The 14905-nt window shown below is 40.8% G+C and overlaps 1 protein-coding gene across 6 annotated transcripts in view; it reads left to right on the forward strand.

Moving 5' to 3' along the window:
* Positions 1-14905, forward strand: part of LOC121948675 (kinesin heavy chain-like) — a 32212-nt gene that overhangs the window by 5813 nt on the left and 11494 nt on the right. For 5 of the 6 annotated variants that reach the window (XM_088083844.1, XM_088083843.1, XM_088083845.1 and 2 more), the window contains exons 4-22: positions 11-115; positions 2445-2493; positions 2571-2626; positions 2723-2810; positions 4166-4290; positions 5985-6089; positions 6371-6519; positions 6913-7061; positions 7374-7543; positions 7810-7878; positions 9048-9254; positions 9959-10105; positions 10338-10526; positions 12068-12185; positions 12334-12410; positions 12556-12665; positions 13757-13858; positions 14088-14307; positions 14635-14739. In XM_088083844.1, coding sequence (XP_087939970.1) covers positions 11-115; positions 2445-2493; positions 2571-2626; positions 2723-2810; positions 4166-4290; positions 5985-6089; positions 6371-6519; positions 6913-7061; positions 7374-7543; positions 7810-7878; positions 9048-9254; positions 9959-10105; positions 10338-10526; positions 12068-12185; positions 12334-12410; positions 12556-12665; positions 13757-13858; positions 14088-14307; positions 14635-14739 — 2340 coding nt within the window. The remainder of the gene's footprint in view (positions 1-10; positions 116-2444; positions 2494-2570; positions 2627-2722; positions 2811-4165; positions 4291-5984; positions 6090-6370; positions 6520-6912; positions 7062-7373; positions 7544-7809; positions 7879-9047; positions 9255-9958; positions 10106-10337; positions 10527-12067; positions 12186-12333; positions 12411-12555; positions 12666-13756; positions 13859-14087; positions 14308-14634; positions 14740-14905) is intronic. The other variant, XM_088083846.1, reaches the window with a different exon arrangement.

Below are 14905 nucleotides of genomic sequence, written 5' to 3' on the forward strand. Positions count from 1 at the left end.
AATCTTTCAGGGAAATCTGCACGACCTGGACCTGATGGGGATCATCCCTCGTATCGCCAGAGACATCTTTGACCACATCTACTCCATGGACGAAAACCTGGAGTTTCACATCAAGGTGATGTCATTTTTACACTGATGACCTCATCGGTCACATCAGTCAGGAGCCGCCAGCGTGAAACTGAAACAAAAGACAATTTATTCAAATACGTTATTGTTTTCATTTTTATGTCCGTCTGTTTCATTCTCGAGAACACCTTTAAGGAAATTTCCTGACACGTCTGAAGGAAATTTAATTTAAACATGAAAGCTAAACAAGAACTATATTTAGGTCTGACTCTGTCCCATAATGAAAGACACTAAATCACTTTAGTTCTTGGACAAATCAAAGTAAAATGAATTTTATGGATTGAATAATATCTGTGATAAATATTAACAGGCTGATCTATCAGCTGTAATATAACAGCAGAGTACAAACTGATTTCAGCCAATCAGAACCAAACATTTAAACATAAGTGGTGGTGACGGTATGATCTGATCTGAAGGAATTACATAACATTTAATGTGAAATTAAAATCATCCTGATTAAAAATTTATAGTGACCTGTTAGGATTTAGGATCACCTCAAATGTAATTTTTCTTAAACTACGTTTAAGAAAAGTGACAATAAAATTACCTTGTACCTTGTATAATATGATCTGTGGTTTTAAAGAAGCTTCTTTTAGAGTCACTGTTGACAAACTGAGCAGAAAACACCACACACACACACACACACACACACACACACACACACACACACACACACCACACACATATTCAGTAGCTCAGTGATAGGCACAACCAGGTCATTAAAAGATATTTGGTCTCAGATTTATTGCATCTCTGATAAACTGCAGGCTCCTGTGGGAAAAAAAGCTTTGCAATGCATACAGTGATGTTATAACTACACAGCTCTGTTAGGAGAAGCTCTGAAAGATGTTTTTCAGCTGATTTCAGCTGAAACTCAGAACGTAAGCTGCTCCTGACCAGATTCAGTCTGCAGCATCAGTTACCGTGGTGATCTTGTCTGCAAAATCAGTTACCATAGTGATCCAGTCTGCAGCATCAGTTACCGTGGTGATCTTGTCTGCAAAATCAGTTACCATAGTGATCCAGTCTGCAGCATCAGTTACTGTGGTGATCCAGTTTGCAGCATCAGTTACCATGGTGATCCAGTCTGCAGCATCAGTTACCGTGGTGATCCAGCAGAGGTTAGACCCAGGAGACTGCGGCTTTAGACTCAACACTCTTCCCTAAGACACTAATCTGGCTTTGTGGTGCAGCCCCCAGGTGGTGATTTTTGTTTTTAATTTTCATAATTAATTTTCAGTATTTTAATTCCATTATTCTTTTAATTGCTTTCTAGGAAATCACATTATGATTAACACTTTAATATGAAGAATATAATAAGTAAATATTACCAGAATCTGATGAGCTGCTCAACACATCACATTAGAATAAAAACCTGAACATGTTTGAGGTTGTCACCGTTTAAGTTTTCAGCCGTGGGAAACAGACTTTGATGAATATTTCAAACAGATCTTTTCTGGACAGCTGGGACTCTGTAGTTTCTTTTATTAAAGGTATTGATTTGTCTCTTTTGTGTCATTTTCAGTAAAAATTAGCCATCTTTTTTATAAAGAATCTAATGTGAGATCAGACGTCCTGCAGCAAGCAGCGAGGCGTTCACTGACCCACCTGCTCTCCATCTGCTCCCTGTGCACCAGCTGCTCCCTGCTCCTCTCCAGCAACAACACCAGAAAATACCATCCAACATAAAGTGACCTGCCACACATAATAACAATAATAATAATGATAATAAAAACATTATTTATATAGCACCTTATATGTAATAAAATAATGTGTAATATAAGAATAAAATAAACATCAACAAACATGCCAAACAGAGAAAGGTCTGGAAAAGTCAAACAAAAAGGCCAGAATAAAATGCAAACACAATATCTCAGCAATGTTAAAGCAAATAAAAATATAAAAGTGATACAGGCAATCACAAAAGCCAGTTTAAGTACTAAATGAATAAAGTTTTACTAAATATAATAATAAAAACAATGAAATTAATAAATAATATAAGAGGACAACATCACATCAGTGAGGATAAATCTCACTAACCTGTTAATTTACAGTGGCCAAATAAAAGCATACTGCGTCAAAAATGTGTGTAATTTTCATTGCTATGTTGTGGCTGGTGTTTAAAATGGTAGAAATGATCACAGAAACCGAATCATTTAATGAGAGTTATGATTAAATGTGTAAGAAACGTGTGTGAATGCTGAGGTTTAAGTCGTCAGTCTGAACGGATGAATTAAATATCTTTTTTTCCCTTGAAGCAGAATTTTGTCATTTTGTAGGAACAGAATTTAAACAGTGTGTCTGTTTTTTTTCTGCAGGTCTCTTATTTTGAAATCTACCTGGATAAAATCCGAGACTTACTGGACGGTGAGAAAAAAACTGAAAAACATTTGATGTTCCGCTTTTTAAACTCAAACTGATAATGACTGTGATTCATGTTTTAGTGTCGAAGACCAACCTGGCTGTTCACGAGGACAAAAACAGGGTTCCTTTTGTCAAGGTACCTGCGCTGCACTAGTTAAAATACTACAGCATACTGATACTATAGCATCAGTACTACGGTAACAGCAATTAACCGGTGTGTACTTCCTGTCAGGGCTGCACGGAACGTTTTGTTTCCAGTCCTGACGAAGTGATGGACGTCATCGACGAGGGGAAAGCCAACCGACACGTCGCCGTCACCAGTGAGTTCACACCTGCACCGCCAGTACTACAATACAGCATTTACCACTAATACTGCCAATACTACAGTACTGCTTTTACCACTAATACTGCCAGTACTACAGTACTGCTTTTACCACTAATACTACCAATACTACAATACTGCTTTTACCACTAATACTGCCAATACTACAATACTTCTTTTACCACTAATACTGCCAATACTACAGTACTGCTTTTACCACTAATACTGCCAATACTACAATACTGCTTTTACCACTATTACTGCTAATGCTACAAAACTGCTTATACTACAATAAAGCTTATACCACTAATACTGCTTATACTACAATAAAGCTTATACCACTAATACTGCCAATATTACAGTACTGCAAATACTACAGTACTGCTTTTAACACTAATACTGCCAATACTACAATACTGCTTATAAATTGTGAATGGACTTTTCTAGTCTTATTGACCACTCAAAGCGCTTTCAAACTACATTGTCACATTCACCCATTCACACACACATTCACACACTGGTGGCTGAAACTACTGCACAAGGTGCCACCTGCTACTCAGTAATCATTCACACGCGCTCACACTCCGATGATGCGGCATCGGGAGCAATTTGGGGTTCAATACGATATTTACGTAAATACGTAACGATACCTCAACGTGTTACCTGGAGGAGCTGGGGATCAAACTGCTGACTTCCGGATTAGAGGACGACCCGCTCTACCTCTGAGCCACAGCTGCCCCACTAATACTGCAAATACTACAGTACTGCTTTTAACACTAATACTGCCAATACTACAATACTGCTTTTACCACTAATACTGCCAATACTACAGTACTGCTTATACCACTAATACCGCCAATACTACAATACTGCCTATACCACTAATACTGCCAATACTACAGTACTGCTTATACCACTAATGCCGCCAATACTACAATACCGCCTATACCACTAATACTGCCAATACCACAATCCTGCCTATACCACTAATACTGCAAATACTACAGTACTGCTTATACCACTAATACTGCCAATACCACAATCCTGCCTATACCACTAATACTGCCAATACTACAATACTGCCTATACCACTAATACTGCCAATACTACAATACTGCTTTTACCACCATTACTGCCAATGCTACAGCACTGCTTATACTACAATAGTGCTTATACCACTAATACTGCAGTACGCCCCCCTCAGACTCTGAACAAATAACATCAGGATTTTGTTTGTTCATTTTTCATTGATACCACTGCTGCCTCTGGGGGGCGCTACGCTGATAATCTGGTTCTTTTCTTTATTAGATTTAAAAGGTGACAAGATGTATTTCTTGTTTCTTCGTCCTACAGATATGAACGAGCACAGCTCTCGCAGTCACAGCATTTTTCTAATCAACATCAAGCAGGAGAACGTGGAGACGGAGCTTAAACTGTCTGGAAAACTTTACTTGGTCGACCTGGCAGGCAGCGAGAAGGTCACACCGCTCCACCACGCTCACTGTGTTTAACACATTTTATCATAGATGACATTATTTCACATTAACACAACATTCACGTAACTTTAACACAGCATCAACACAACATTCACACAACATTCACATAACCTAAACAGAACATCAACATAACATTCACATAAGTTTAACAGAACATCAACAATAACATTTATACAACATTCACATAACTTTAAGACAACAGCAGCACAACATTCACATAAGTTTAACAGAACATTCACACAGCATTCACACAACATTCACATAACTTTAACAGAACATTAACATAACATTCACACAACATTCACACAACTTTAACACAGCATCAACACAACATTCACATAACTTTAAGACAACGCTGCACAACATTCACACAACTTTAACACAGCATCAACACAACATTCACATAACTTTAACACATGCATCAACACAACATTCACATAGCTTTAAGACAACGCTGCACAACATTCACATAACTTTAACAGAACATCAACAGAACATTCACACAATATTCACATAACTTTAACACAACAGTCACACAACATTCACATAACCTAAACAGAACATCAACATAACATTTATACAACATTCACACAACATTCACATAACTTTAAGACAACAGCAGCACAACATTCACATAAGTTTAACAGAACATTCAGACAGCATTCACACAACATTCACATAACTTTAACACAGCATCAACACAACATTCACATAACTTTAACACAGCATCAACACAACATTCACATAACTTTAACACAGCATCAACACAACATTCACATAACTTTAAGACAACGCTGCAAAACATTCACATAACTTTAACACAGCATCAACACAACATTCACACAACTTTAAACAACGCTGCACAACATTCACACAACTTTAACACAGCATCAACATAACATTCACACAACATTCACATAACTTTAACACAGCATCAACACAACATTCACACAACTTTAACACAGCATCAACACAACATTCACATAACTTTAACACAGCATCAACACAACATTCACATAACTTTAAGACAACACTGCGCAATATTCACATAACTTTAACAGAACATTAACATAACATTCACACAACTTTAACACAGCATCAACACAACATTCACATAACTTTAAGACAACGCTGCACAACATTCACATAACTTTAACACAGCATCAACACAACATTCACATAACTTTAAGACAACGCTGCACAACATTCACATAACTTTAACACAGCATCAACACAACATTCACATAACTTTAAGACAACGCTGCACAACATTCACATAACTTTAACAGAACATTAACATAACATCAACACAATATTCACATAACTTTAACAGATCAACATAACATCAACACAACATTCACATAACTTTAACAGATCAACATAACATCAACACAATATTCACATAACTTTAACACAACATTCACACAACTTTAACACAACATTCACATAACTTTAACACAGCATCAACACAACATTCACACAACTTTAACACAGCATTCACAGAAATGTAACACAACATTAACATAACATTCACATAAATTTAACCTTATGATAAATAAAATTAACAGATCATCCATTGATTAATTGATTGGGCCATACAGGAACGGATATTTAACTGGATTATTTTATCATTCAGCCTCTTTCATGAATGTAATCAAAATGATTTTGATGTTCAGGTGAGTAAAACGGGAGCAGAAGGCGCTGTGTTGGACGAAGCCAAAAACATCAACAAGTCTCTCTCTGCTCTGGGAAATGTCATCGCTGCTCTCAGCGAAGGAAAGGTGACTCCTCGCTTTACCGGTGCTAACATGATGCTAACTAATGTGATGCTAAAATGATGCTAAGTTACGGGATGCTAACTAACGGGATACTAATTAACATAATGATAATATAACATAATGATAATGATAACAATATAATGTTAGCCAGCCTAGTGGTGTAGCCTAAACCTGAAAAACTTCCTGTATGTTGAAATTTCCATTTTAAAGATAATTTCAGCTTCCAGTTAAACTTCAGCACTCACTGATATCATTCTGAGGTAACTGTGTATGTGTGTTTTTAGAAAAGCCACGTCCCATACAGGGACAGTAAGATGACCCGGATCCTACAGGACTCTCTGGGGGGAAACTGTCGGACCACCATCATCATCTGCTGCTCTCCTTCTGTTTACAACGAGGCTGAAACCAAGTCCACCCTCATGTTTGGACAGAGGTACCAAACAGTTCAGGTTATTATCATGATCGTTGTCCCCTCAGGATGAACCTTCATGTTCAAACAGAGGTACCAAATGGTTCAGGTACAAAATATAGTCGACTACAGTCATAAAAATACAGTTGACAAAATACAGTCATCAATATACAGTCATTCTAACAACTTTTTAACCGACAGAAAAATCTGTTGTCTTAGAAAAGAAAACAAAGTGTCCAGTTTAGAGTCGGTCCAGCAGGAGACATCACTGTACTCCGTGTGTGTGTGTGTGTGTGTGTGTGTGTGTGTGTGTGTGTATGTGCGTGTGCGTGCGCGTGTGTGCATGTTGACATCAGTCTGTCCATCAGTCTGTTCGTCCGTCCTCTCCCTGTCTGAGTGTTTGTCTTCGTGTTGCAGAGCTAAGACCATAAAGAACACGGTGTCAGTGAATCTGGAGCTGACGGCTGAAGAGTGGAAGAAGAAGTACGAGAAGGAGAAGGAGAGGAGCCGGAGCCTGAACATCGTCGTCCAGAAACTGGAGAATGAGCTGAAGCGCTGGAGGAAAGGTAACCCCGGAGCGGCGGGACGATGGGTCGGGCTGGGCTGGTTCAGCCGGTTTATTCCTGAACATGATCCGTCAGACCCTGAACAGTCCACGATACACTTGAACACAGGATGTTTTTTCTCAAGTGTCACTAGCAGACTGAAGCTCAGTGCAGACGGTAGCTAACAGAGTGATCGCCGACTTGTCATGTGATCGTGTGAACGCTGCTCACGCTGTTGTTTATGAGCTTTTCAGAGTTAGAGTCGGAGCGAACACATTTCTGGTGTTTTCAGAGGACATTTGTCTAAAGATGAACCTGTGCTGACTCCTCCAGGTGAGTCTGTACCTGTGGAGGAGCAGCTGAGCAGCAGGAGCAAGAAGAGCAGCAGTGAGATGCCAGCGGAGACGGACAGCTCAGCTCAGCCCCCTGTCCCTCTGTCCGATGAGGAGAAGACGCAGTACGAGACGCTGATCACCGACTTGTACCACCAGCTGGACGACAAGGTGAGTCAGAATCATTCACGTGTGATGACGGGGGACAAGTCAGTCCACTAGCGTTATATTTCCATTCAGATGTACTTCATGTCAGTACTATTACTTCATGTCAGTACTGTAACTTTATGTCTGTACTGTTACTTGTGTCTGTACTGTTACTCTTGTCAGTACTGTTACTTCATGTCTGTATTGTTACTTCATTTCTGTGGTGTGTTTGGGATGATCTGGAAAATTCTTGTATTTTTTTTTGAATAAACAATGAATTTTTGTTTCAGGATGAAGAGATCAACCATCACAGTCAGACGGTGGAGAAACTCAAACAGCAGCTGATTGATCAGGACGAGGTGAGTCTCACCTGAGGTTTACAGTTTCACCTGACAGTTGAGGGTTACGGTCTCACCTGAGTTATACAGTCTCACCTGAGTGATACAGTCTCACCTGAGCAATACAGTCTCACCGGAGCATTACAGTCTCACCTGAGTTATACAGTCTCACCTGAGCAATACAGTCTCACCTGAGTTATATACACTCTTACCTGAGTGATACAGTCTCACCTGAGCGATACAGTCTCACCTGAGCATTACAGTTTCACCTGAGTTATACAGTCTCACCTGAGTTATACAGTCTCACCTGAGTTATACAGTCTCACCTGAGCAATACAGTCTCACCTGAGTTATACAGTCTCACCTGAGTGATACAGTCTCACCTGAGCGATACAGTCTCACCTGAGCATTACAGTCTCACCTGAGTTATACAGTCTCACCTGAGTTTTACAGTCTCACCTGGGCGATACAGTCTCACCTGAGTTATACAGTCTCACCTGAGCGATATAGTCTCACCTGAGCGTTACAGTCTCAACTAAGCGATACAGTCTCACTTGAGTTATACAGTCTCACCTGAGTGATACAGTCTCACCTGAGCGTTACAGTCTCACCTGAGCGATACAGTCTCACCTGAGCGTTACAGTCTCACCTGAGTTATACAGTCTCACCTGAGTTATACAGTCTCACCTGAGCGATACAGTCTCACCTGAGTTATACAGTCTCACCTGAGTTATACAGTCTCACCTGAGCGATACAGTCTCACCTGAGTTATACAGTCTCACCTGAGTGTTACAGTCTCACCTGAGCGTTACAGTCTCACCTGAGTTATACAGTCTCACCTGAGCGATACAGTCTCACCTGAGTTATACAGTCTCACCTGAGTTATACAGTCTCACCTGAGCGATACAGTCTCACCTGAGTTATACAGTCTCACCTGAGCGATACAGTCTCACCTGAGTTATACAGTCTCACCTGAGCGATACAGTCTCACCTGGGCGATACAGTCTCACCTGAGTTATACAGTATCACCTGAGTGATACAGTCTTACCTGCGAGTCTCACCTGAGAGTTATACTCTCACCCGAGTGTCTCATCTGAGTGTCTCATCTGAGTGTCTCTCCTGAGTGTGACAGTCTCTGGTACAGACCTCCACAGTAGTGAGTATCTGATATCAGCCTTGTTCTCCCCCAGCTGCTGGTGTCCAGCCGTCAGGACTACGAGCGCCTGCAGGGGGAGCTGTCCCAGCTGCAGAGGGACAGCGATGCGGCCAAACAGGAGGTGAAGGAGGTGCTGCAGGCGCTAGAGGAGCTCGCCGTGAACTATGACCACAAGAGCCAGGAGGTGGAGACCAAGAACCGCCTAAACCAGCAGCTGAACGAGGAGCTGGCACACAAAACTGTGAGTCCACATCGAAAGACAAGGCTCAAGATGTGACACTGGTGGGACCATTGGGAGGGAGGACTGTTGAATGATAGGACACTTAGATGTCAGGACAGTTGGATTTTAGGACATTTTAATATTAGGACAGATGGATGTTAGGACATTTTGATGTCAGGACATTTGGATGTTAGGACATTTGGATGTCAGGACATTTAGATGTTTGGACAGGATGTTAGGACAGTTGGAGGGTTAGGGCAGTTGGATATTAGGACAGTTGGACATTTGGATGTTAGGACAGTCAGAGGATCAGGACAGTGTGAGGGTTAGGACCATTGAACATTTGAATGTCAGGACAGTAGGAGGGTTAGGACAGTAGGACATTTGAATTTTAGGACAGTAGGAGGGTTGGGACAGTGGGACATTAGGATGTCAAGACAGTAAGAGGTTTAGGACAGTAGGACATTTTTGTATGTTAGGACAGTGGGAGGGTTTGAAAACTGGGACATTTGGATGTCAGGACAGTCGGAGGGTTATGACACTGGGACATTTGGATGTCAGGACAGTAGGAGTGTTAGAACAGTGGGACGTCTGGATAACAGGACAGCAGGAGGGTTAGGATAGTAGGACATTTGGGTTTTAGGACAGTGGGACATTTGGTTGCTGGTTCTATGTCTGTGTATGTGTTGTTATGATCAATTCTTGTTGTTCTCTCATGTGTTCAGGTAAGTCTGGAGACAGTCCAGCGGGAGTTGTCCTCACTGCAGGACATCAGTTCTCACTATAAGAAGAGGTCCGCAGAGATCCTCAGTCTGCTGCTCAGGGACCTCAGTGACATCGGCAGCATCCTCGGGACCACAGACCTCAAAGCTGTAAGACATTCACACTTCCGTTCATTTAGGACACTTCAGTCTGTCTCTGTCTCTACAGATGACAGAGACAGTATTTTATACACTGAGGACACTTCAGCCCGTCTCTGTCTCTCCAAATGATGGAAACAGTCTTTAATAAACTGAGGACACTACAGTCTGTCTCTGTCTCTCCAGATGACGGAGACAGTCTTTAATAAACTGAGGACACTACAGTCTGTCTCTGTCTCTCCAGATGACGGAGACGAGCGGCGTGATGGAGGAGGAGTTCACCACAACTCGTCTCTACGTCAGTAAGATGAAGTCGGAGGTCAAATCTCTGGTGAACCGCAGCAAACAGCTGGAGGTCAACCTGACGGAGAATATCAGCAGGATGGAGTCCAGTGAGACGGAACTCAACACCTGTCAGCTGCTAGTCTCTCAGGTAACACCTGTTCACCTGTCAGCTGCTAGTCTCTCAGGTAACACCTGTTCACCTGTCAGCTGCTAGTCTCTCAGGTAACACCTGCTCACCTGTCAGCTGCTAGTCTCTCAGGTAACACCTGCTCACCTGGTGTGAGGTCCGGGGTTCTGCCATCTAGAGGTGTTTTGGGGGGCAACTGGCGGCTGAATCGATTGAATCTCTGTCGAGTCTCATGAAACAAAGGACTGTTCCATTCGAGCTCTGCGGGGGTGTCTGATTTTTACAAAGAATTATTTGATTTATCTCAATAAATCACGATAAATAATTGGGATGAAAAATGTTTCAAACTGGTTTAAAATAAAGCCAAACACCAGACCAGACCAGTTCACTGAATTTTACCAGGTGTCCCACATGATTCAGCAGGCAGTGACAAACAACATAGTGAGTCCGTTTGTAACGTTACTTTTTAAATCAGAGACCACGTTGTTTATTGTGATATTTAAGTATGTATTTTGATATTAAAGTGGATGCAAAAAATGCATCGCCTTTCACAGGCAGAGTGTATGACGGGTGAGGAGAGGGGAGCTCACCCTCCTTGATAAGAGACTGGCAGGGATTGTCGGGGAACCCCTCCTGTCTCCCACGCACCTCATCCTCGAACACTGCCAAATAATTAAATAATAGTGATTGAGTTTATATATCCACACATCGACTGACTGCATCTGAAGAGCTACAGGTGTGGGGAGTACACTAACTGAGCGGCAGCTGTGTGCAACGAAAATGTGATGATAATAATAATAATAATAATAAAAATAGTGATTAGAAATGTTATTTGTATAGCACCTTTCAAAACACAGTTACACAGCGCTTCGCAGTGAAATAAAACACATTCAACACAGAGATACTAAAATACATAAAACATAAAAAACACAGTATATGATGTATGATAACATTATATCAAACTATCTCTTTGTATCTGCCTGACTGAGGCATCGAATATGGCAGCAGTGTACACATTATTTGCCCTCCTGTTCACCTTTTTATGTATAAGAAAACATTTCATAACATGCAAATATTGTTGTTACGTGAGAGGTAATATTTCGATTTATTTTACACAATGGTATCAAAGTCTCGCTTTTCATCCTTCTGCCACTGGAGTCACAGTTTGTCCTCTCACCAGTTTCTGTGCGTATGCAGGAGTCAAAGTATCTGTGGAGAACAGCACGTTTTCCCATCAAGTTTGTTTTGAAAGTGGCATATGCCTTCTTTTGTGCATACACGTGTAAATAAATAAATAAATAAATAAATAATTTACAATATTTACAATATTTCCCAACAGAAAAAAAAATGTACAGACCCTTAAGCTTGAACATATTTTACAAATTTTCTACCTCTGCAGACTCTTCCACTCAACCCAAACAAGTTGATTTTCACACGAATCACCATAAAAATAATAAACAAAATTAAGCCTCTGTTTCACAGTGTGTGTGTGTGTGTGTGTGTGTGTGTATGTGTGTGTGTGTGTATGTGTGTGTGTGTGTGTGTGTGTGTGTGTGTTGCAGCTGCAGGCAAAGATCGTGTCTCTGACCGATGACCTGCAGAAGGTGGAGCAGAAGAAGAGGAAGCTGGAGGAGAGTCAGGACGCTCTGATGGAGGAGGTCGCTAAACTCCAAGCTCAAGGTCAGACTGCGTCACCATGGTTACAGCTGGCAACCGTTCTTTCAACTGGTAAAAACTATCAGAGGAATAAAACAAAGTAATGTAAAGAAGACAAAGAAAAATTGCTGTGTGTGTGTGTGTGTGTGTGTGTGTGTGTGTGTGTGTTCAGGTCAGATGCACGAGGTGACAGTAATGGACAAAGAGAAAGAACACATGAGCAGACTTAAGGACGCCGTCGAGATGAAGGTAAAATCAGTCATTTTCTTACCATAATCAGATCTTTAGATCAGCTGATCAGTTCGTTTAATCAGCTGATCAGATCGTTTAATCAGCTGATGAGTTGCTTTGATCAGCTGGTAGTTTGAACTCAGAGACCTGCTGTGTTCTGCAGAGAACTCTGGAGGAACAGATGGAGAACCACAGAGAAGTTCATCAGAAGCAGCTGAGTCGCCTCCGAGACGAGATCCAACAGAAGCAGAGAGACACCGATCAGCTCAAAGAGTCAGTTATTGATTATGTCTCCCTCAGTAACATCACTGATATCATCTGCTCCCCCATAGATCACAGCTGTGTGAGCGGCCTAAAATAAAGCACACATTTTTATGCGTTTCCTATATGCACTACACCACGTCCGCTGTAACTGTGTACAAAATACTCTTTTTGTTTTTTTAGTCACATTGATGGATTAGTCGAGTTTTAGGTGTAGTTCTATTTTTCTTTGATTTGTTTTGTTTACTTTTTGACTTCTTTTTGGTTTACATTTTTAACTTGAATGACTTTTAAGTAGTTAAGGGTTAGGGTTAGGCCACAGCTTCATAGCCTGAAATAGCCTCTCTACAATGTGTGTATAAATGTGTATATGAGTAAATGTGTGTATGAATGTGTATATGAGTAAATGTGTGTATAAATGTGTATATGAGTAAATGTGTGTCTGGATGTGTATATGAGTAAATGTGTGTATGAATGTGTATATGAGTAAATGTGTGTGTTAATGTGTATATGAGTAAATGTGTGTGTTAATGTGTGTATGAGTAAATGTGTGTATAAATGTGTATATGAGTAAATGTGTGTATGAATGTGTATATGAGTAAATGTGTGTATGAATGTGTATATGAGTAAATGTGTGTGTTAATGTGTGTATGAGTACGTGTGTATGAGTAAATGTGTGTATGAATGTGTGTATGAGTACGTGTGTTTATGTGTATATGAGTATGTGTGTATGATTAAGTGTTGTGTACGAATGTGTATATGACTACACGTGTGTATGAGTAAGTGTTGTGTATGAATGTGTATATGAGTAAATGTGTGTATGAGTAAGTGTTGTGTATGAATGTGTATATGAGTAAATGTGTATGAATGTGTATGTGAGTACACGTGTATGAGTAAATGTGTGTATGAATGTGTATATGAGTAAGTGTAGTATATGAATGTGTATATGAGCACGTGTGTATGAGTGAGTGTTGTGTATGAATGTGTGTATGAATACATGTGTGTATGAGTAAGTGTTGTATATGAATGTGTATATGAGTACATGTGTGTATGAGTAAGTGTTGTGTATGAATGTGTGTATGAATAAATGTTGTGTATTTCAGTATGAACCGGGCGCTGCAGCTGGAGAACAGGAAGCTGCATTCTGACTTGGAGAAACTGAAAGCTGAGGATCAGAACAAAGATCAGAAACTCCAGAAACTGTTGTAAGTTTGTCCCTTTGTGCTCACCATAGATTCAAAAGGCGCCTCACATTTCCCACGTGGTCTCTGTACAGCCGTTTTCATGTAATTTCAGTTCAATATAAAAACCCTGAGTGGAAACATTAGAAATGAGAGAAAAGTGTTTTTCCTGTTGTTGGTGCAGAAGTTGGTAAATGGATAAAACAGAAATGTTGGAAGAACAAACGTGCAAACATCAGTTTGTGTGATTCAGGTTCCTGAATGAAAAGCGAGAACAAGCCAAAGAGGACCTGAAGGGTCTGGAGGAGACGGTGGTAAGCGGATTATTTTTATTATTATTTTTAACAATGATCATGTCTTTATATCCGTGTTCAGCTGAGTTCTTGTCTTTCATTCATCAGGCCAAAGAGCTACAGACGCTGAACTACCTGCGAAAAGTCTTCATCCAGGACCTCGGCACTCGAGTCAAGAATGTAATAAACCTACCTGTTCGGGTTTAATCTGTCAATAACAAAGTCTTCAAAACTTCTCAGAGAACTTATTGAATCAGCCTCAGAACAACCATCCTCACCTGTCCAGGTGTGAGTGGGGTTTTGGGGTGAGCGTGGTGATGACTTATTGGCACTGCAATAGGACAGTGGTGTGTGCTGACACTCAGCTGTTTCGATGCTCGTTCTTCACAACAGTTGGCAATTCATGAGAAGTCTGAAGAGGATCTTACTGTTTCTGTTTTCTGTTCGACCGTGTGTTCTGTGATGAAGCTGAATGTCAGAATCAGAGTTTTCTTGTTTCTTCTTCAGAGTTCAGAGAACGACAGCGATGAAGCCGGCGGCAGTCTGGCTCAGAGACAGAGGATCATCTTCTTAGAGAACAACCTGGAGCAGCTCAGCAAGGTCCACAAACAGGTCTGTGACACCTGTTCACCCGAGTCACTGCTGCTTACTGTCAGTCCGTCCTTTTAAAACAACTCACCTTTGACCGTCTGAGGCTGAACGAGTCACGACTCTGAGGCTGAACGAGTCACAACTCTGAGGCTGAATGAGTCACGACTCTGAGGCTGAACGAGTCACG

This window comes from Plectropomus leopardus, chromosome 10, assembly GCF_026936395.1.
Source record: "Plectropomus leopardus strain MGB_pleo_1.0 chromosome 10, ASM2693639v1, whole genome shotgun sequence".
NCBI lineage: Eukaryota > Metazoa > Chordata > Actinopteri > Perciformes > Serranidae > Plectropomus > Plectropomus leopardus.